The sequence below is a fragment of the Somniosus microcephalus genome, chromosome 14 (genome assembly GCF_052327205.1).
Source record: "Somniosus microcephalus isolate GS21.2 chromosome 14, FLI_Smic_1.0, whole genome shotgun sequence".
Classification (NCBI taxonomy): Eukaryota; Metazoa; Chordata; class Chondrichthyes; order Squaliformes; family Somniosidae; genus Somniosus; species Somniosus microcephalus.
Window position 1 is genome coordinate 83,937,503 of NC_141000.1, and position 23,526 is coordinate 83,961,028.

The 23,526-nt window shown below is 46.3% G+C and overlaps 1 protein-coding gene across 6 annotated transcripts in view; it reads left to right on the plus strand.

The window, feature by feature from the left end:
* The window catches only part of LOC147107633 (uncharacterized), a 69,944-nt gene that overhangs the window by 35,233 nt on the left and 11,185 nt on the right, over positions 1–23,526 (plus strand). For all 6 annotated transcript variants that reach the window (XR_015080842.1, XR_015080843.1, XM_086006830.1 and 3 more), the window contains exons 12-17: positions 160–237; positions 2,207–2,295; positions 3,148–3,184; positions 5,188–5,336; positions 9,037–9,099; positions 9,675–9,750. Coding sequence is in view for 4 of the 6 variants with exons in the window: in XM_086006830.1 (XP_085862956.1) it covers positions 160–237; positions 2,207–2,295; positions 3,148–3,184; positions 5,188–5,336; positions 9,037–9,099; positions 9,675–9,750 (492 nt within the window). In the remaining 2 variants the exon portion in view is untranslated. The remainder of the gene's footprint in view (positions 1–159; positions 238–2,206; positions 2,296–3,147; positions 3,185–5,187; positions 5,337–9,036; positions 9,100–9,674; positions 9,751–23,526) is intronic.

The window sequence follows — 23,526 nt, forward strand, 5'->3', positions numbered from 1 at the left end:
AATGATGCAGAAAGGAAGTTACAAAGTCTAGCTGCATCCTCCACTCTCTCCTTAATCTAAGTTGCTCCTTTTTCTCCAAAGTGTTAAGAAAAGAACTGTTTGATTATCTGCTGTGTTGGACAAGGCTGAAAACTCTGAATAATTTGTTTGTAATTACAGGTCCAATTTGTACCTCTGTGAAAGATGCTGCTATAGCCTATGCAATTTTGGCAGGCCCAGATTCCAATTGCCCATATAGTAAGTTTTTTGTAATTTACTGGAATTATATTTGGGTGCTGAATAATTCTCAGCATCGATAATTGTGATTAGCCCAACATCAATAATTGTGACTAGATCAGCAGAAAAACATCTAAAAGAAAAATGTAGCTGTTACAGTCCTAATACAGTAAAATGGAAAACACCCACTATTTTAAAAGTGGGGAGTGTAACAGCATTGTTTTCCTCTGTATTGTGCAGAAATCTAGCTTGTAACAGAGGAGATAATCATTATATCTGCCTGGATTTGAGCCTATATGCCAGAGTTCATTTGAGTGGTGTCCTGAGCTGCTCTGACACCAGCGCCCTGATTTTGGTGGCTGATAAAAGCCCTAGGAAAGGTCCAGAGGAGGCTCACTAGATTGACATGTAGTTAAAAAAGACATTAGTTAACATGATAGACTTCGAGACCTGGGGCTTTTTAACTTTAGAAAAGTGTAAACTTTGAGGAGATTTGATTGAAGTTTTTAAAATAATGCAAGGATTAAACTGCATCTGGATGGGCTATTCAAGCTAAACAAATTTGGGAGGACCAGGGAGCACGGGTATAACTTTGGTAAGCAAAGAACTAGGTTAGATGTTGGGAGGTGCTTTCTTTTCGTAAAGAGTTGCCGACCTCTGGAATAAGTTGCCAGCATATGTAGAGTGCGGATTTGCTGTAAACATTCAAAAGGGAACTCAGAGTTTTTGTGGCCAACATAACTGCATATAGAAGATAGGTGGGTATTAATGGGGTGTGTCTGTTACCATGGTTTCCTGGAACCTGTTTGATTGCCTTCAGTGCTTAAAGAGGAAGTTCCTAGAAGCTTTTCCCAAATTGGCCAAAGATTTTTTCATTTTTGCCTGTTCAGGAGAGATTTTGTGACTGGTATGTGGGCGTAGATGGGTGTGTAGAAGTCACATCATTACATTATAGGACAGACTCTGGTCTTTTCCTGTTTTGTTTTTGTATGTTCATAATTTAAGTGCAATCTTTGCAAAATTCTGTGATTTTTTTTTTTTTGATGGTTTTTGAATAACATGACATTCAAACCTGCAATTTAATGGGCATTTTGTAAAACATGTTTATCCCTCTTGTGTTGTCATCTTTCTAGTAGGGTGAAATGAAGACATTTTGCATGTATGTTTGGGAGCCAGAGGAACTCGTGAAGGGTCATTTCTCCCACAATAATGTGTTCTGCTACAGAGTGGGAAATTCAGTGTGGCAATCATCCTCGGGCTGTTACCTGCACTTGGCAGCATTGCCAGTGGTCTGGGAACAGCTTATACATTTGTTTTCTTGGCTGCAGGTGGTGCAAGGTCTAGGGTGACAGTTGACAAAATAAAGGAATTCTTACCCTCACGAAAATTATGAATGAAATCGATGTCCGTCTCGTTCCCTCCCCAGCCTCAATCAACGCTCTCTTGAGCAGAGGCGCCTTTGTGCCTCAGTGTATTTTCCCTGTTCATTTAACTGAATGTTTGTTTGAGATTTTATTGCATTTTATTCCGCATGTGAATTTAGTTTTAAAACTGTATAAATAATGTTACTACAAGTTTACAAGATTTGGAAGTTTACAAGATTTGGAAGTTTCATGTTTTGAAAGTCTCTGGCAGTGCAAAAGAATGCACAGATCTGTGGGAAAGATCTGTGGGAAAGATCTGTGGGAAAAGTCTTGTAGCTGACTTCCCACATGTAAAAATGAGAGTGGCATTGTCAAGTTTCCCCCAAAAATTACAAACTTACAACTAGAAGCATTGTAAAAGTTGCCTAATTCTCTTTGCAGGAAAGCAACCATTTTAAAAAATAAGGTCTAGTCTTATCCAGTGTCCTCGTAGTCCTTTGTTTCACCTTCCTGGTGAAAATGCAACTTTCAAATCCGTAACAATTGTGTTTTAATCTACTTCATCGCCAAGCCTTCTTGGGGTAAATCTAATTTAGGTTGGTGTCATGTTGCTGTTCTTCTTTCAGGTCTGCAACAGCCTTCGTTGAACTTTGACAATATTGGAAATCCTGATCTGAAGAATATAAAAATTGGGATAGATTGGAAGTTCTTCATGGTAAAGTCCAGATTATTCTGCTGTGGTGAAATAACGTTCTATGGAAATGTATGTTTGGGTACAAGAATGTGTGGCAGGGCAGAACTTCCACCTACCCCTTTACCCTGCTGGTGATTTCCCGCCCCCTCCCCCCCACCCCCCCCCCCCCCCCACCCGCACCCCAACCAAATCTGGAGGATGGGGCCATGTAAACATCTAAAGGTTTGCCATGCATGTGGAAGTGCAACAGAGGCACGCAACCTGATAAAGTGTTGGAGATCGGAGCAGATCCCTTGAGGTACCTGAAGAAAAATGTCCTTGTAATTGTTACAATTCTCAAGGGGGCAATTGTTTGAACCTGCTGAGTATTTTCAGCATTTTCTGTTTTTATTTCAGATTTCCAGCGTCCTCGGTATTTTGCTTTTGTTATAGGTGTTCAATTCCTCTGGGATCAGTTAGCTTTCATTGCTGCATTTCTGGGCCTTGAAGGCGCAGAATGGAACCTGTGCCTACTTTCAGCCAGTTTAGGTACTGCTGGGCCCTATGGGATGGTAGTCTGGGCAGAATTCCCAGGAATGTCCAGACACACCTCCTAAGTGGCACATCTTGGGTGGGCCCAAGAAATGTCTTGCTCCTCCCTCAGAAATCAATATCAAGGGAAGACACTGGGCACAAAGTTGGTGCGGTTTCTGCCACCCCGACTGGATCAAGCTGCAATTGCTCTCGTTCCGGTCCCTGGAACTGTGGGGTCTAAATGTTTGCAGTATCTCTGTCTCCTGATTCATGTTTTCCTATGATTTTCTGTTATTTGTGGTTTTGTATCCTGAAATTCTATTCTGTTCTGAATTTCGTCTTTGTCTTGAATTTTAACAGGACTGTGATACTGAAATTTTGGATATTTGTCAGAAAGGTATGAATACCTGGAAAGTTTCCTTTTCTAAATTTATTATTCTATACAATGTGGCTGAAAATCCGCAGTGGAGCCTCTACCTGTAGCTATCAGGCCATCCTGGACCCCCGTAGAATGGAAGAATTTTATATTTTACAATGTTACAAGCTGATCTCCCACCTTTGAGGGTGGTGGAGGTAGGGGGAAGAAGAGAAGCTAGCACTGCATCCTACCTCCCTCCCCACACCCCCTGTCCCCCGACACACACAGGCTGGCAAGCTTCAACTATCACTTCTGGCCTCTTTGGCATGGGGGCACTGTAGAAATGCCTCAATCCACAAAAGGCTCACTTCTCATTACCCGACCCTGCAAACTTCAACAGGGTGAGCCATAAACAGACTCATCCTGACACTTGTGCTCCACACAGTTTTTAGATCAATGCCTTTTTGTGATCTAGGACACTTTTTTTAAATCTGAAGTGAAATGTGTAAGGATAGAAGAGCTGGTAAGGGGGTTTGATTTAGGTAATTGAGCCTGGATTCAACAAATCTTCAGTTGAATTGTGGCTCAAACCTTGGCAAAAGTAAAATGAGGATCTGAAACTCAGCAGGAGAAAAGCTAGATCAGAGAATACATTTTCTGTTTGTGCTCCCAATGCAGAGCCTCAGCTCTGCAAGTGGATATCGGGGAATTATCGGCACAGCCCATAGTTTTCCATTCGTTCAATAATCTCTTCTCTTCTTAGGCAGTCCCTCGGAACCGAGGATGACTTGCTTCCACATTAAAAATGAGTTCTCGGGTGACTCCATCACCGGTGGGGCAGACGGTGGTTGAAGGGGTGGGTGGGTGGGGTGCTTGGGTTGACTTGCGCTTGGCTTCCGCTTGCTCCCGGCGAAGAGACTCGGTGTTCGGCGCCTTCCTGGATGCTTCTCCTCCACTTTTTGCAGTCTTGGGCCAGGGATTCCCAGGTGTCAGTAGGGATGTTGCACTTTTTCAAAGAGGCTTTGAAGGTGTCCTTGAAGCATTTCCTCTGCCCACCTGGGGCTCTCTTGCCGTGTCGGAGCTCTGAGTAGAGCGCTTGTTTTGGGAGTCTCGTATCGGGCGTGCAGACGATGTGACCCGTCCATCGGAGCTGATCGAGCGTGGTCAAAGCTTTGATGCTGGGGATGTTGGCCTGAGCGAGAACACTGACGTTGGTGTGCCTATCCTGTCTATAATAATAGACAGAAAATCACAACCTGCACCTGTGTCATTCCCTGATGTATATTCCTGGAAGGTAAGGCTGTGTGTGAGGAGCACATTAGTGGAGAATTTACCCGCTAATATAGGAACCACTTCAGAGTCTGATTTTGGTCAAGAGTAAGATAGCTTCAACTGAGTTGATAGCCGTAGAATTGTAATACACAGTCTTGCACCAATGACTTCCTACAAGGTAAATTCTCAATCTCAGCCATTGACCACCTAGCGAAAGGGAGGAAACTGCGTTTCTCCAACATACCTCCTAACAGCTCATTCAATTGCTGTTGAGAGATGGTAAAAGCAAGTCACCTGCCCTCTGCAGAGATTGATGCAGGGCCTTCGGAGACTTGAGAGAAAATTTAAAAAAAATTAGAGGTTAAATTAGGAGAGTGGTGAAAATTGCCTGTTTGAATAAATAGTTTATTATGCCAAATAACAATATATCATTTTTTCTTTATTAATAAAAGATCAGTAACTCAGTCAGATGTACCAACCTAAACTGTGATTTTTAACATGTCAGCTGGGCTGCTATTTACATGCCTTCCAGCAATGCTGCATCCATGTAAGAGCGGAGAGCGAGGGGCAGGGCCCTTGTATCACTAACGCACCCTCCTTAACTTTGAGGATGGTCAGTACAACAGGACTCGCAGCCTGCAATATCCCATTGTCTTGCACAGAAATTAAAATTGGTATTTACAAAAGGAGTTGAGTTAAAAGTAGAAAATGCAAATGAATTATTTCAGTGCTTTCACAATCAATTTGTTAATTTTGTCACTCTTATGTAGCGGTGCAGTACCTAACGGGTTTTGGCGCAACACTGGTAGACCTGCACATCCCAGAGTTGGAGGAGACCCAGGTTTCTCATATTATCTGCATTCTGAGTGAGATACGACAGTCCTTACACATGGATTTAAAAAATCAGTACAACAAGATGGTAAGGAAATAATTAGATTTGGTTGTTTAATGGAAAGAATACCCTTCATTACTTAATACTTGCTACTGATTAATTCACCTACACAGTAAAAAGTACATTTCAAAGTAAATATTTTTTACACTCCCGAGACGTCTTTAATCCCTCTGGGGAGATAGGTTACTGCTTTCTGTCAGCAGGTGTTATACGAAGGTGCCTGTTGCTGCTGGCTGCAATCCTGTAGCAAGGAAATTTTAAATATGCAAGTTGTTACTGTTGTTGCTTTAAACCAAAAGGGGACTTCCTGTGTTTTGATGTCCATCCCAAACTTTGACAAGATTTTTTGTGCATTTTTTTAAAATTTAAAGCTTTTAAAATAAAACCGTATTTATCTCGGTTTGGAGTCTGTTCTCCTCTATCAATAATTCATCATTGATTACTAGTGCCAGTTTTTAACCATTTAGCCTTGCTATATCTGTAGGATTGTAACCGTGACCCCCTCAGGATTAAAAAAAATTTTTTCTTGCAATGGTTACTTAAAATGAATTCTGATAAAATGTTTATCATTATCATTCCCAACTAGGAGTCATTTACCTGCTGATTAATATTTTCAATCATTTCATCTACATGGTAAAAGATATTTTTCATTTATCCAGTATCATCCATTAATTGTTTTGCAGAGATGGAAAGATGCTTACAATTAAAACAAGATATTATAAGAGAGTTCTGATTGAAGGGTCATCAACCTAAAACGCCAACTCTCTTTCTCTCCCCACAGATGCCACCTGACTGCTGAGTATTTCCAACATTTTCTGTTTTTATTTCAGATTTTGCTTTTATATTAGAGTTATGTAGCTTAGTAAATTGGCATCAGGAGATCGCAAGATAATTACAGATGATGAAGGCTATTTGGCCCATCTTAGATCCTGCATCCAGAATAACCCTAAAGGCTCACATTACAGCATCAAAGGCTGGAATTTTCCCCTTAAAAAAACGGGTGGGTTTGGAGCGTGGGGGCAGTTAAATTGTTAAAAATGGGATTCCCGACCTGATCCCCGCCTCTAACTTGCCCACTTCCGGTTTTACCGGGGGCAGGATGGTTGGTGGGCGACCAACCTGCTCCCGGTGGGGGGGGGGAAACTTAATTTAAATATTGTAATGAGACTGGAAGCCTCTTTTTTTTTCCCCATCCATTTTGAATTTTAACTGCCCGTAGATGGGTTTCACATAATTCGTGAGACCCGGCAGTTAAACCGAGGCGGGGATTGCTGCATCCAGGAGGTAAGCCTCCCGGGTTTCCGGCCCGCCTTGGAGGCCCCCTGCCCCCCTGGAGAAAATTCCAGCCAAATTGGTTTTTTAATGGTGCCAGTGTTTGTTAAACCGAGGCGGGGGCCTGCTACATCCAGGAGGTAAGTGGCTTTATACCTACCTCCTGTATCCAGGGTCCCTGCCTAACCCACCCCCCCCCCCACGATCGGAGAACCCCTCACGAGGCCGCCGATCACCTCCTCCTCCCCACCCCCACCCCTGGCCAGGCCTCCGATCCCCGCCATGAGGCCGATGATGCTGAGGCCGTCCACAGGCACTTAAATTCAAAACAGTGTTTGTAACATCTAGGAGTTCATTCCATTTGTTAATTTTTTTTTTTTGAGTGTAGAAAAATGTCCTAATATCAGTCCTAAATTTTGTCATTTACTAGTTTGAACTTGTGGCCCCTTATCTTACACTCTCAATTGAAAGTAATTTTCTGGATTTACCTTTTCCATACTACTTACAACCTTGTACGTCTATTTGATCAGCTCAGTGCTGCTGCTGTCAAGAATGAGAAGCCCGAGTTTCTCCAGTCTTTCCTCGTAGATTAGAGCTGTAAAATTAGGGAACAGTTTTGTGACTCTTTGAGCTGATTCCAATGCTTGAAAGAATCTCTGAGTATCAGTGAACAGAACTGGACACCAGTGCTCAAGGTTTTGGTCTGATCAGAGCTCTGTACAGTTTGATCATGACTTCCTCTGACTTTATTCTACTGATTTGGTTATGCAGTTCAGCATTCTGTTGCCTTTGTTGATTGTTCCTCTGCAATGGTTGGACATGTTGAGTATTGAGTCTACCAAGGCTCCTTCCTGCTTTTCAACTTTATCTTGGCCAGTTCAGCATCATTCATGGAGTATGCAAGTTGCCCATTTTCCCTTCCTACGTGTAATACTTTACACTTGTCTATATTTCATCTGGGACTGTTCTCCTATTTTGTCCAACTCATTCTCTAATTTTTACTTCTGCTGATTCCACTGCCCCTCTTGGTTTTGTAACATCTGCAAATTTGATCAATTTTCATTGGGTTTCTAAGAAAAGTAGACACGATAGATTCTGTATCTCAATTGTCACTGAAATGTGTTACAGGCATAAATTGTAAGTGATTATAATATATTTTATCTTTAATGTTTTCCTTTAAAAATTGAACAAATGAGAGCAGGATAGATAGTCTGATTATTTTTATAGTACATCTTGACACTCTGGCCTAGAAATTGAGTTTGCGCTGCGCCGGGGCTTAACGCCGGAAATTTAGCGCCGGTGCTAAGTCGCGCTGTGCGCGCCAAAGATTCAGTAGCGCCGCGCCCAAACGGCTGCCGGCGCTACTGAAGGCTGTTTGCGCCTGAAAACTGGCGCTACGCGCCGCATTGCGGCGCTATTCCGGCGCTGCGGCGCCCGATGCGGTGCGGCAGGCTCGGGAAGTGCAGGCCTCCTCCTTCAGTTAAGGAGGAGCTGCCTGCACCCACCCGCTGGCCGGTTAAATCGCCACAAAAATGAGCCCGGCACCTCGGGGAAGTGCCGGGCTCGCAGCCGAGAAGCATCTGTTCCGCGGGGGGGGGGGGGGAGTCCGGGGAGGGAGGTGCGGGCAGGCGGCCGGCGGGAAAGCGGCCGGCCGCCGCTCCACCTTTATGCGCCGGCGCAAAGTCGTGCAAGACTCTGTTGCCAGAGTCTTAGTTGCGGCTGCCACGGGCGAGGTGGCCGCAACTGAATTTCGGCGCTGGGGCCCGTCACCACGGCAACCGGGACGCTGCGCACACCGATGACGTCATCGGTGCCGGCGCAGCGCTACCGGTGTAACGCCGATGTTGGGCCCTAGTCAATTTCAAAACCGGCTGTAAGTCCAGCGCAATGCCCTCTAGCGCCGCAAAATGGGCGCTAAGCCCACTCAATTTCTAGGCCTCTGTGTTTTGCATCATAGAATTAATTGCCTAACACTTCCCAGTCCTAAAGCAAGGCAGAGAATCCTGAGTATGTGTTGTCAATATGAGATTACGATCATCTGGTTGCCTTTAACAATGTTTCTACTGGTTACAAAACTAAACATAATAAAACTGTTCGAAGTAGGATAGCTGACAGGCAAAAAGATGAATGATAATTGTATTTTTTTGTAACTTTATTCTCTGCCTGAGAGTTTTTCTTGTTTTTCCTCCTGGTAGCTTTGGTGCTTGCCTAATGGGAAGTTGCATGTACAAATTTAGATCTTGTCATTACATATCGGAACACCAACATGGTACGATATCTCTTGCCCCATATCTGTCTCTCTGTTGTTAACACTTGGAAGGTATTACAGCTCTTTATTAGTTTCTTACCCGCATGTGCCTGTCATAGCTGCAATACCCATTTTACCTTACTTTGCAGCTGACTGCAAAGCACGTTTTATCTTAAACTGTACCGTCAATATTTTTTTCTCTTACAGAATCTAGATACTCGTGCAACTTTAGCTCTTGCTTCTTCATTCACAAGCCTTGATTACATACAGGTATGTAACCATTCATAAATATCAGTCTCTCTTGCAAAAAAAAGTAGTTTGTCTTTAAATCCCTAATTGTGCCTCTTTGCGCGACCCCCCCCCCCCCCACAATATTTCTCCTAGGAGCTGCTCGCAGCCAAGCAGCTTCCCTTACCTAGGTAGTTGTGAGTGTTCACTGTCTCATTTCTGTTGTCAGTGCTGGTCCTTGATTGGCTGACTTGGAGGTACATGTACTACAGCAAAGAAAGTCCATTATTCTCTTTACTGGCGATGAAGTGAAAAGCGCTTAACCAATCTCTGGACAGCTCCCAGGAGATGTAACTTCATATTTAAAAATGCTCACAACCTGACATCCATTTGGGAATCTCACAGTGCAGCTATAACACCAGAGAATAATATTTCAGGGTGTGTTTGAAATTTGGTATAAGGATAATCGGGTGTGTTCTCTGTTTACATCTCTCCACGCCTATTCCAATTGTCTTGCTCTGCTGCTTTCTGATGAGCCCAAATGTGCATCTTTCCCTTCAGTAAAAGACAGACTCTTAAACTGCCATTTTCTTCTTGTATCTTGCACTTCCTCGCAGGCTAATCGTCAACGATCACGGACTATGCAGTTCCTGAAAGAAATCTTCAATGACGTGCAATGCATCATCACACCAGGTAAGGCTATACTTTTGTCCAACGCAGTGTCAAACTAAACAATAGATTAAATGAAGTATGCGCAGATCATTTTAATATAGATTCTCTAATCCAAGAATGTCTAAGCTTTTTGCCTTCATGGGCAACTTAGGTATATAGCATTGAAGCCGCGGAGACCACAAGTAAAGTTTAAATCAATGTTCTTGTTAATTTGCATATATCTTAAGATGTGGATGCTAATTGATCTTAGGGGGAGAAATTCAGTTGCTTAGTACCTCCCGTTAGCGCCTGGTGGGGGCGCTAATGAAGTAACGCGGGCAAGGCGAAACCAGTGCCACACAGCAAATTTGGTCACCCCTTAGCACCGTCGGTAACAGTTAGCACCTGGGGCTTTAGCACCAGGCAGATCGTGACGTCAGTGAGTGTGCAACACTCACTCAGCGCCCGATCTGCCAAATTGATCCTACCTTAGTGCCTCCCCCTGACAACAACAGGAAGAGGAGGCATGAAGCAAGCGGATGGCGGCTCCAGGGGCACTATTTAAAGGGATCAGTCACAGCTGTCGGGTTAGTGCTGTTTCACTGCTTACTTGTCAGTCATTGTGCAAGAGTTTAATTCAGTCATTTAAAGGTTCTTTAATATCAGGAGTGTTGTGGCTACTAGAAATTTGTTGCATTTATTCTGACAAAATTTCAAAGTGCTAACCATCGTTACATTAATGGGGGGCTGTACTGGCAGTCAACCTCGCCCTCCAGGATCTACTGCGGAGGCAGCGAGAAAGATTGCAAGATGTAGCCAGAGGGAGGAGGAGGGCCATCAACAGAAGGCCTTTCCCTCCGAGTGTATTCCGAGAGCACTTCTCCTACCTCCAATTAAGCGAGGAGCAGTGTATTAGAAGGCTCCGCCTCAGCAAGGATGTGGTTACTGAACTCTGCCACCTCCTGCAACTAGACCTCAAGCCTCAGATCAGGTCGACCACAGCTCTCTCAGTGGCAGTCAAGGTCACCGTCACCCTCAATTTCTTCGCCAGCGGTTCCTTCCAGTCTGCAGCAGAAGATATAGTGAACATCTCAGAGACGAGGGCTATCCGCTCTCCACCTGGCTCATGACTCCCCTCTGCAACCCCAACACTCCTGATCAGCACTCATATAATGAAAGCCATGCTGCCACCAGGAACATCATCGAGCAGACCATCGGGGTGCTCAAGCAACGGTTCCACTGCCTTGACCGCTCGGGAGGAGCCCTCCAGTACTCGGCTAAGCGCGTGTCCCATTTCATCGTGGTCCGCTGCATGCTCCACAACTTTGCCATCATGAGAGCCCAGCCCTTGCCACCAGAGATTGCGGGACCACCTCAGGAGGAAGAACAGGAGCAAGGGAGGAGGCAGCCACTCAGTCGGCCTTCTGGAAGGGCGTTCCGTGACCGTCTCATCAGACTGCGGTTCCAATCATGAAAACCCAGATCCCCTTTGCTCACCACATTCCATCCCTGTCACAGGCCATATCACAGCGCAAAGCTGAAATGAGAGACACCACAAAAATCATCCCAAGCCAATTAATAAATTTATCAGTAATCAGTGAACACATACTTACAACAACAATATTAGCTGTTCACTTTTGTGCAGTCCGTTCGTGACCCTCGTTACAGTGCCTTTGTCTATTTTGCCCCCTGGTACAAGGACTAGGGGACACAGATTTAAGGTTTTGGGCAAGAGATTCAGGGGGGATTTGAGGAAATACTTTTTTACGCAGCGAGTGGTGAGGACCTGGAACTCGCTGCCGACGGAAGTGGTGGAAGCAGAGACACTCAATGTTTTCAAGGGGAGACTGGATAAGCACTTGCGGGAAATAAACTTGCAGGGCTACGGAGATAGAGTGGGGGAATAGGATTGACTGGATTGCTCTGCAGAGAGCCAGCATGGACTCGATGGGCCGAATGGCCTCCTTCTGTGCCGTTATGACTCTAGTGCTCCTACAAAGTGTTGGCCTAGTGTCTGCAGCACGGTGGGTGGAAGGCTGCGAAGTGTCCGTGCGGGGAACTTCAGATGGCCTTGCAGGGCGCCCTCGACCAGCTCTGGGCCTGGAAGGCCTGGCTGTAGACCGCAACACCTCCGCATAGGCGGCAGCAGTCTGGGCTGGCTGGGTGACCAGCAGCGACAAAGGCAATGGCGGAGTGGCAGTGGTGGGAGCAGGAATGCTGTCATCCTGAGAGAGGACAGTAGCTTACTGATCCACTGCTACTCCCCCGGGGCAGCACCTCAGCATCACTATCAATCGGCTGGAGCACAGATTGCTGGCCTGCAGCCACAGTGAAAGCCCTGGTGGACGGTGGTCGACTCGGCCATGATGGCAGCAGTCAGAGCTTGCGTGGCATCAAGCTGAGACTGCATGAGAGCAGTCGGAGAATCAATGGCACCAAGCATATACTGCATTACAGCACGAAGACATTGCGTGGCTTCTGCCTGTGCTGCAATGGGAGCTGCCAGATCACCCATCACACGTGGCATGAGGTCTGGGTAGCCATGGTCTCTCTGGGTATCCAGCATCCTTTGCAGACTGCAAATGATGGGCTCCATGGTGTGCACAGAGCTCTGTGCAATGTTGGAGACGGACTCCTCCAAACTCCTTCTCATTGCCGAGAGACTCTCGGGCACCCTTGCCATTGCACCGATCATCTCCGTATGCATGTCCATCACCCTTCTCCTTAAAGCCTCCCCATCGAGGTCCTCACCTGAGTCTTGTGCAACGTGCGAATTTGCCCTCCGGGCAGCTGACTCCCGAGCTACCCTTTCCCCCTGGCCTTGCTGCAGCCCACTCATCCCCGGTGCCTCAACTTGTGCAGATCCCACTACTATACTAGCCTCTAAAGAACGCGTAGTACCAGTATCTGAGCTGGTGTCTGTGGGTGAGACATGCAGTGACGCAATGTGTTCTTCGTCGTCCTCTTCTTCACCTCTCTCTCTATGGTGCCCTTGGACAGGCTGCTCAGCTGCTTGCTCATTATCTGAAAGCATAACCCAACTCTTGTGCCTTTATGGTGAGGGGAGGGGTCAGGAAGAGAGAAAGGCATGAATACAGCATGATTAGCTGGAAAGTGGGAGTGGCTTGTGGGGGAAGTGGGATGTGAGAAGGAGGAGTCCGAATGAACATACTGTTGTTGTTCCCAAGGGGGTCAGCGTTGCCGGTGGCCACAGCGCCCGCCTACCTGGCGCCCAATGATTTGTAGCACTCTTTCCTCCAGCTCAGAAAGTGGTTGGTGTCGGTTTGTTCCCCCGCCTGTGCGCTCCTGCTCCCTCCTGTTGTGAGCGACCTTGGCCTGCAAGAGAGAGGAAAGTGTGTGAGTGAGTGTGGAGCAATATGTTTGGGAGATGTACCAGCCATAGTTGAATAGCTATCATTGTGTGCAAGGGGTGAGATGTGGGTGTAAGTGTTGGTAGGTGGAGATTGTTGGTGGGTGAATGCTGGGGGTGGGGGGCTTTGGCCAGTGTGTGCAGACTGTGGTTCAGACGGTGGTATGTAGCATTTGTTGAGGCATTGACTCACCCTGACCACCCGAGTGAGGTCGTTAAATTTCTTCCTGCCCTGTGTATGGGTCCTGTGGACCACAGCGGTGCCCGAGACCCACTGGGCTACCTCCCTCCATAAGTGCGGCAGACTTGCAGCGAGGGCCTCTTGCCACTTGCCGGGTAGAGCACCGCCCTCCGTCTCTCCACAGCGAAGACCAACGCCTCCAATGCTTGGTCGCAGTATCTGCGAGCTCTCTCCCTGGGCCGTGGATCTGCCATAATGACATCTCCTTCAGTGATCCAGTTCCTGTAAAGTATATTATAAGCTATGCTCACAAGTTATTAATTGAACAGATCCTGTAATATCCAATATTATATCACATTGTTAAGAATTTTACCATATCTGTCTCTTGGCGTAGGGTCTGACATGCTATAGATTCAGTTCCCTGAAATAAACTTTAACCAATCTTGCCAATTTAGAAGTGCTAATTTGCATTGCTGTTGCACATTGTCCATCGAGTTAGATATAAAGGGTTTAATGGAGGATTTCTATCCTGATAGAGACTCAAACAAGGTTGAAATGTTTGGGGGACGATTCTCACAGCCTTTACCATGTTCTTCACTGAATTCAGATAATGCCAATAAGCAGAATTTAAACATGTTGGGTCTAGATTTTTGGTAACCTTGCCTGGGATATTTAAGAAGTTATTCTGCTTGAATCCAAGAATCAATTTGAAAAGGTTTGGGAGGCAGCTGTTCTATCTACAGTGATGAAAAAGAGGCAAATGTTACATTTATTGGCTTCAAGAGACCGCTTGAGAAAAGGAACCATTCAATTTGAAACTCGTAAGAGGAAAATTGGTTTGAAGCTTAGATTGGAGCAGCCTCTCAACAGTAAGAAATATAAGACCAGAAACACTGGTTGGAATTTTCTGGGGTCCGTGCAGGCGCGATTGGAGGCGGGTCGGGTGGGAAATTTGAAAAAAGCCGGAGCGGGTTGGGAACCCGCCGTCATCCCGTTCCCACGTGCCTTTCCCTGCGGCTGCGACCTGACCAGCAGAGGCGGGCGTCCTAATTGAAATCATTATAAGCTTGTTGTCAGACACTTTCCGCCCCCCCCCCCCCCCCCCAAATTCCAAATTTCCCTGCACGGCCACGGGATTCACGCAGCTCGGGAACCACATCTGTCAACCTGTGGCGGAAGTTGAGTGGCCATTGATCCAGCTGATTACTTGACCGCATCAAATATACTATAAAAGCTCCAACCTCACAGCTGATCACTTTCTTCAGGCAGAAGCTGTTGCTTACATTGTCAGCACAGATTTAACTTTCTGAAGGCTGCCAGTGTTTCCAGCAAAGTTTCCATCCAGTGTCCCCTCATTGGAAGAACCCCTCGCACCAGTGACATTGTTTCCCTCATCTCTACTTGACCTGCCATCTATTCCATCAGCATGGGTGCCGTTTATACTGTCTCCCCTTGGTCCTCCGAATCTGACCACGATGAGCCCCAACACCAGCAGCACCACCAACCTTCTCTGCAATCACCTGATGCTGTGCAGGACAGAGGGCATCAGCACTCGAGCACATTGCTGCCCGGGAGGCCAGGGATGCCGTCATCATGGCCAGATTTAGTTAACTTTATGCTGTACACCCATATCACTGTCACATGCTGCGCCAGGATGGCACCACCCCACAGCAACACCATAAACCATCCCCACAATGACCAATCCATTCCATTGGTGGAAGTACTGTTATGTCTCACCATTCAGTGCAACTCACTAAGCCACTTCCAAAGGTGCACACAAATATGTCCAAGATGGGAAAGTGAGGAAAATAAAGATTTTAATGGTTGACAATACATTAACAGATTCTTGCCATTAACATTGACTAAAACACCCAAGTGACTACCCTGGTGAATCTACTTGTGTGTCACCTTTCTCTTCCGCATGCTTCTACGAGGTGCTACCCCTGTGGCTTCAGCAGAGGTAGAGGCAGCCTGCTCACTTCCCTGCTGCCGCTGTTTAGACACTCTTGGCGGACGTCCTCTAGGTTTTGGAGCCTGTGATGGCCCCGGCAAACTCTGCTCCTCCTGCGACTGTGCAGGGGCAGACTCGGCCATCGCTGTCCGAGGAGCCACCTGGGACTCTGACTGAGGGGATGGCAATGGGGGAGAAGTATAAGCGCTTTGAGAGGAGCACCCACTTCCCTCTTCCCCTCTCGCCATCATCCCTATTGTGGGCCACCCGCACTTCCCTGCTGGAGAGCACCTTGCTGCACATCATTGGGCCCATGAGGACCCACGTCTGCACTGACATCCCTCCTAGACAGGAGGTCTATAAGCCTCTGCCTTCTAATCTCCATAGATAGCATATGCGCCTGTGAGTGGCACATTAGCTGCTCCATGCAGGTGGCCATCCTATCCATGGAAGAGCCTACAGTCACTATCGTCTGCGACACGGTGGTGCTCATGTTGGAAATGGACTCCTCCATTCCCTGAACATTTGCAGACATCGCGGTCGCAAAACCTGTCTGAGCCTCCTGCACCTTCAGGATCGCCCTCTTTCTGGATGGCCCCTGAGGCTCAGCGTCTGCATGCAGCTGAGCACAGCTGGGAGCATCCTGTGCCCTCCAGCCAGGAGTCTCCACTGCTGTCCCTGTCTCCACCATCTGCTCTTGCTGATTTGTGACAGACGCGGTGACAACACTACGCGATCTCGCGTTCGACCCAAGGAAGTGTGCATCTCTGCGCTGGTGCTGGGTGTACTCCTGTCTGGTGATGGTGCGCCCTTAGAGGCTGGCGGCTCCTCTGAGGAGTTGTCTTGCTCTTCCTCCTGGACAGTTGGGGTGGGGGGGGGGGGTCTTGATGGACCTGTGGGAGAGTAAAGAGATGAGTTGGATATGTCATATGAAGAATGGGTGCACATACCATTATGCACATGATGACTGTTATAAATCTCATCATCAAGAAACTACTTATGAAATAACGCTGGACGGCCAGCTGGTGGCGCCGTCCAAGGAGTATAAATACTCTGGTGTGGGCCCCAGCTTCCCAGGGACATTTTGTAAGACAAGGAGCTAGTGAAATACAACTAGACTTCCATGTTCTGAAACAAGTTGATTAAAGCCTTGCTTTATGCTCAAACCAAGTGCGTAGTGAGCTTTATTAGGTCAATGACCATTCAGTGGCTGGTGTATGCCATGTAGCTGTATGATATGTAATTCTGTCACCAGCTTGCTGGGATGCCCCCCTCTCTCCATCTCCCACCTCCAGCTGCTTGGCAACTCCAGAGATCTCCCACGTATCCTCCTCTGCTGTTGAGGTTCGCAAATGATGGAGGCCCACCTCCAGATCTCTCCCTCTCCCTCTTATTGTGCACTCTGTTCTCCTGCAAGGTGGAAAAGAGGAGAAGGTTGAGTGAGAGTGATGGAATGAGTGTAAGGAATGGATGGGTTAGAACTTTAGAGGAGACTATGATAGATTGGGGTGGCAATGCCAAGTGGGCTCTTGTGTGTTAGTATAATTGCATTAGGATGAGGCGGAGTGTGAGGGGGGGTTAGTAAGATAGGGTAGTGATCATGTAGAGAGAGAGAGAGGGATGGATGGATGTGTAAGGTATGTTGGTGTGAGTAAGGATGTGCAGCAATAGGGTTGGAAAGGGAGAGTGATGGGGATGTGATGAACGGCACAGCAGGATGAAGTTGAGTGTGGCTTTGCACTCACCTTTCCCGATCTAATGAGATCATTGAAACGTTTGCGGCATTGCACCCAGCTCTTCCTGACAACATCCCTGCTGTTGACCTCCTCTGCATTTTGGAGCCAGGCTCTCTCTGTCTCCTGGGGAAGTCTCTTCTGCCCTTTGGTAGAGAAGTGGGCCTCCCTGTGTGCTGTGACTCCCTCCACAAGGATATGGAGGGAGTCATCGGAGAACCTCTGTGCAGTCATCTCCAACTGTTTGGAGCAATGAAAACCTCCACTGTGCTGCCTGCACACTCCTAGATGAACCTTCAAGTGCAATGTGCCACGGCTCCTTTAAAAATACCGGCTGAAAACGTGTTATGGATGATGTCATCAGACCCGCACCATTTAATAGGGCCGGGTAACACGCAGGACTGGCTTAATAGGCCCCATTATCGCCAAGTTGTTTTCTGCAGCGGGATGGAAGCAACAACAGGGTCACGACCCACCACGCTGATCACACGTACCCGACCCGCCCAGGTACAGAAAATTCTGGCCTGTGTATTTAAAAGTTATTTACAAAGACTTAGCTTATTACTTAGAGTTGAAATCCTTTTATTATTTCCCTCTTGGGTGAAAGGAATTCTACTGCAAATATATCCCTGTTATATAACTTATTTTTAATAAATTCATACATTTAAATCTAAAATGAGGTCTGCTGTGATGTCTGGCCACTTTCAATGACTGGACTGAGATCCTATGGAGGCATAAAATAAATTCAAGAAACTTAAAAATAATTACATAGCAACATAGTAGGAGCAGGAGTAGGCCATTCAGCCCCTCGAGCCTGTTCCGCTATTTAGTGAGATCATGGCTGATCATCCTAATTCCCGGCTTTCTCCCCATATTCCTTGATCCCTTTAGCCTTAAGAAATATATCTAATTCTTTCTTGAATATATTTAATGAATTGGCCTCAACTGCCTTCTGTGCTGGAGAATTCCACAGGTTCACCACTCTCTGGGTGAAGAAAGTCCTCCTCCTCTCTGTCCTAAATGGCTTACCCCTTATCCTTAGACTGTGACCCCTGGTTCTGGACTCCCCCGCCATCGGGAACAGCCTTCCTGCATCTAGTCTGTCTAGTCCTGTTAGAATTGTATAAGTTTCAATGAGATCCCCTCTCATTTTTCTAAACGCTAGCGAATACAGGCCCAATCGACCCGATCTCTCTCCATACGTAATTCCTGCCATCCCAGGTATCAGTCTGGTGAATTTTTGCTGCACTCCCTCCATGGCAAGAACATCCCTCTTCAGATAAGGCGACCAAAATTGCACACAATACTCAAGGTGTGGTCTCACCAAGGCTCTGTACAACTGCAGTAAGACATCCTTGCTCCTGTACTCGAATCCTCTCGCTATGAAGGTCAACATACCATTTGCCGCCTTAACCACCTGCTGTACCTGCATGCTTACCTTCAGCAACTGGTGCACAAGGACACCCAGGCCTCGTTGCACTTTCCCTTCTCCCAATCTATTGCCGTTCAGATAATAATCTGCCTTCCTGTTTTTGCCAACAAAGTGGATAACCTCGCATTTATCCACGTTATACTGCATCTTCCATGCATCTGCCCAATCACCCAACCTGTCCAAATCGTACTGGAGTTTCTCTGCATCCTCCTCACAGCACACACGCCCACCCAGCTTTGTGTTGTCTGCAAACTTAGAGATATTACATCTGGTTCCCTCGTCTAGATAATTAATCTATATTGTGAATAACTGGGGTCCTTTACCCCACTAGTCACAGCCCGCCACTCGGAAAAAGACCCGTTTATTCCAACTCTTTGCTTCCTGTCTGCCAACCAGTTCTCTATCCAAGTCAGTACCTTACCCCCAATCCCATGTGCTTTAACTTTGCACGCTAATCTCTTATGTGGGACCTTATCAAAAGCCTTCTGAAAGTCCAAATACACTACATCCACTGGTTCTCCCTTATCTATTCTACCAGTTACATCCTCAGAAAATCCCGGTCGATTAGTCAAGCATGATTTACCTTTTCAAATCAAATCAAATCAAATCATCTTTTATTGTCATTGTTAGTGCACAAGTGCAGTACAACGAAATGTAGGCTTGCGGCTCCCGAGAGTGTACATTTAGATTAAGACATTTAAACATTCAACATACATTTGGCTTGTAATACATTAACATAAACATAACCATAATAAAGTGCATTGGCAGATGTGCAGGCTTTAGAGTTTATTTGTGGAGTTCAGTAGGATGACAGCCCTGGGAAAGAAGCTGTTCCTAAATCTGGTCGTACGGGTGCGAATGCATCTGTAGCGTCTCCCAGATGGCAGGAGGGCGAACAGACTGTGGCTGGGGTGGGTAGGGTCTTTGATGATGGACCGTGACCGCCGTAAACAGCGTTTCTGGTATATGTGCTCTATGGTCGGTAGCCGGGTGCCGGTAATGCATTGGGCAGTTTTGACTACCCGCTGCAGGGCTTTCCGGTCATAGTGGCTACAGCTGCCATACCATACTGTGATACAGTTCGTCAGGATGCTCTCTATTGTGCAGTGGTAAAAGTTAGAGAGGATCAGGGGCGACAGGTTACATCCCTTCAGCCTCCTCAGGAAATATAGGCGCTGCTGGGCCACCTTCACCAGAGAGGAGGTATTGAGGGGCCAGGTTGACTTTGTCTGATCCTGTCACTGTTTTCCAAGTGCTCTGCTATTACATCTTTTATAATGGACTCTAGCATTTTCCCCACTACCGATGTTCAGGCTTACCGGTCTATAATTCCCCGTTTTCTCTCTACCACCTTTTTTAAATAGTGGGGTTACATTAGCTACCCTCCAATCCATGGGGACTGTTCCAGATTCTATAGAATTTTGGAAGATGACCAGCAATGCAGCTACTATTTCTAGGGCCACTTCCTTAAGTACCCTAGGATGTAGATTATCAGGCCCTGGGGATTTATCGGCCTTCAATCCCGTCAATTTCCCTAACACCATTTCCCTACAAATACTGATTTCATTCAGTTCCTCCCTCTCATTAGACCCTATGTTCCCCGACATCTCTGGGAGGTTATTTGTGTCCTCCTTTGTGAAGACAGAACCAAAGTATGTTTTTAATTGGTCTGCCATGTCTTTGTTCCCCATTATAAATTCTCCTGATTCTGACTGCAAGTGACCTACGCTTGACTTCACCAATCTTTTTCTCTTCACATATCTCTAGAAGCTTTTACAGTCAGTTTTTATGTTCCCTGCAAGCTTACTCATATTCTATTATCCCCCTCTTAATTAATCCCTTTATCCTCCTTTGCTGAATCCTAAACTCCTAATCCTCCGGTTTGCTGCTTTTTCTGGCCAATTTATATGTTCTCTCCTTGGATCTTATGCTATCCCTAATTTCCCTTGTTAGCCACGGTTGAGTCACCTTTTTTGTTTTACTTTTATGCCAAACAGGGATGAACAAATTACGTAGTTCATCCATGCGATCTTTAAATGTTTGCCATTGCCTATCCACCTTTAACCCTTTTAAGTAACATTCACCAATTCATCCTAGCCAACTCCCGCCTCATACCATCGTAGTTTCCTTTATTTAAATTCAGGACCCCAGTCTCTGAGTCAACTACTTCACTCTCCACCTTAATGAAGAATTCGATCATATTATGATCGCTGCTTCCCAAGGGGCCTCACCCAACAAGATTGCTCATTTCATAATACCCAGTCTAAGGCCTGATCTCCAGTTGGTTCCTTGACATTTTGGTCCAGGAAACCATCCCGTATACACTCTAGGAATTCCTCCTCCACAGTATTGTTACTAATTTGGTTAGCCCAATCTATATATAGATTAAAGTCGCCCATGATAACTGCTGCGCCCTTATTGCACGCATCTCTAATTTCCCATTTAATGCCATCCCCAACCTCAGCATTACCGTTTGGGTGTCTGTATACAACTCCCACTAACGTTTTCTGCCCCTTGGTATTTCTCAGCTCTACCCATACAGATTCCACATCATCAGAGCTAATATCCTTCCTTATTGTTGTGTTAATCTCTTTAACCAGAAATGCTACCCCACCTGCTTTTCCTTTTTGCCTGTGTTTCCTGAATATTGAATACCCTTGGATGTTGAATTCCCAGCCTTGGTCACCCTGGAGCCATGTCTCCGTAATCCCAATTATATCATATCCGTTTACATCTATTTGCGCAGCTAATTCATCCACCTTATTACGAATGCTCCTCGCATTAAGACACAAAGCCTTCAAGCTTGTTTTTTTTAACACTCAGACCTTTTAGAATTATTAATTACTGTGGCCATGTTTGATTTACACCCTTGATTTCTCTGCCTTCCACTTTTGCTTTTCTCCTTCCTGCCTTTTGTTTCTATCCTTGTTTCCCTTTCCTCTGTCTCCTGCATAGGTTCCCAATCCCCTGCCATTTTAGTTTAAACCCTCCCCAACAGCATTAACAAACACTCCCCCTAGGACATCGGTCCCGGTCCCGCCCAGGTGCAAACCGTCCAGTTTGTACTGGTCCCACCTCCCCCAGAACCGGTTCCAATGTCCCAGGAATTTGAATCCCTCCCCCTTGCACCATTCTTCTAGCCACGTATTCATCTGAAATATCCTTCTATTTCTACTCTGACTAGCATGTGGCACTGGTAGCAATCCTGAGATTACGACCTTTTGAGGTCCTATTTTTTAATTAATCTCCTAACTCCCTATATTCAGCTTTTAGGACCTCATCCCAGTTTTTACCTATATTGTTGGTACCTATATGCACCACGACAACTGGCTGTTCACGTTCACCCTCCCCCTCCAGAATACCCTGCAGCCGCTCCGAGACATCCTTGACCCTTGCACCAGGGAGGCAACATACCATCCTGGAGTTTTGTTTGCGGCCGCAGAAACGCCTATCTATTCCCCTTACAATAGAATCCCCTATCACTATACCTCTCCTCTTTTTCCTCCCGTTCTGTGCAACAGAACCACCCATGGTGCGAGGAAGTTGGCTGCTGCTGCCTTTCCCTGATAAGCCATCTTCCCCAACAATATTCAATGCGGTATATCTGTTTGAGAGGGGAATGGCCACAGGGGACCCCTGCACTACCTGCCTGTGCCTACTACTCTGCCTGGTGGTCACCCATTCCCTTCCTGCCTGTGCAGCCTTTACCTGCGGTATGACCAACTGATTAAACGTGATATCCACGACGTCCTCAGCATCACGAATGCTCCAGTATGTATCCATTCGCAGCTCCAGCGCCGCAATGCGGTCTGCCAGTAGCTGCAGCTGGATACAGTTCCTGCACACATGGTCGTTAGGGACACAGGAAGTGTCCCTGATTTCCCACAACGTGCAGGAGGAGCATGCTACGGGGCCGAGCTGTGCTGCCATGACTTGCCCTTTAATTAATTTAAATTAAATCAAATTAATGCCACTAATTACACTACAATTAAATGATATTCTCAAGGGCCCTTGTTTACTAGCACTCCCCGCTACACAACAGAGACCTTAGAAATTATAACCACAAAAATTAAGACCAGGTAGGATTTGGCTGTTTATTATTTTGTAGCTATTTCTGCAGTCTTACCTAGATCTTAAGTTTGGGATAGACACTTTCAAAGTAATGGAGCACTGGGACTTGCCCATGAAACTGATCTAAGATGAGAGCTGAAATAATCTTGAGTAAGAAAGAATAAAAGGACCAAAAATAACCACCTAATTTCTTGGTCCCCATTCACCAAAATTCAGCGCAAGGCAATCTGTCAATCGCAAAATTACCCTTGTATTTTATAATATGGTTTTCTCCTGTATTACAAAATAAACATTCTTTTATATTTCCGAAGCTGTCATTGTGTTCAGTAGAGGGAAGGTTGTGATTGCTGCAACCTCAAAGTGTGCGAGAATGCTGGAACTCGAGACTGATCTCTTGACATATTATGTTCATATTAGAGGGAATGAGGGGGTGATGTGTCCGATGCGAAAGACGCCGCAGGAACCTGGGAGGTTATGAGTAACCTGATCCACCAGGTGGTGCTGTGGCAATTGCTCTCCTGAGTTAAGTCTGATCTGTACTGGTTGTACTCTTTGTTTTTGCTGCCTCATGGCAGAAGCTTTTATGTGCAAGTGTTGATTCAACCATGTTAAGGAGTTAACCGGTGTCTGTCTCCATCTATGGCCACCTCAAGATACCACATATGGCGACGAGAATAAAGGACGGAAGAGTTTTGGAGTATTCGGAAGAGGTGCTCGGGTTGGTTAGCAAACTAGTCAGAAAAGCACGAGGCTGGGCCGCGGGAGTTGAAACGGAGTTTGATTTTTTGGCTGAAGTGACCGGACTCCAAGGATGGCAGGAACGGTAGGCTCCGTGGCACCTTTTGACAGCAAGTCGCAGTCTTGGGAGGAGTATATTGAAATACTGAGCCATTTCTTTATGGCAAACGAGGTGGACAGTGCTGAAAAGAAAAGGGCCATTTTACTGAGTTGTGTGGGAGCGCAAACCTATACACGGATGAGGAATCTGCTGAGCCCGGAGCGGCCAGGAGAAAAATCTTTTGACGAGTTGGTGAGTCTACTAAAGAATCATTTCAATCCGAAACCTAGTGAAATAGTACA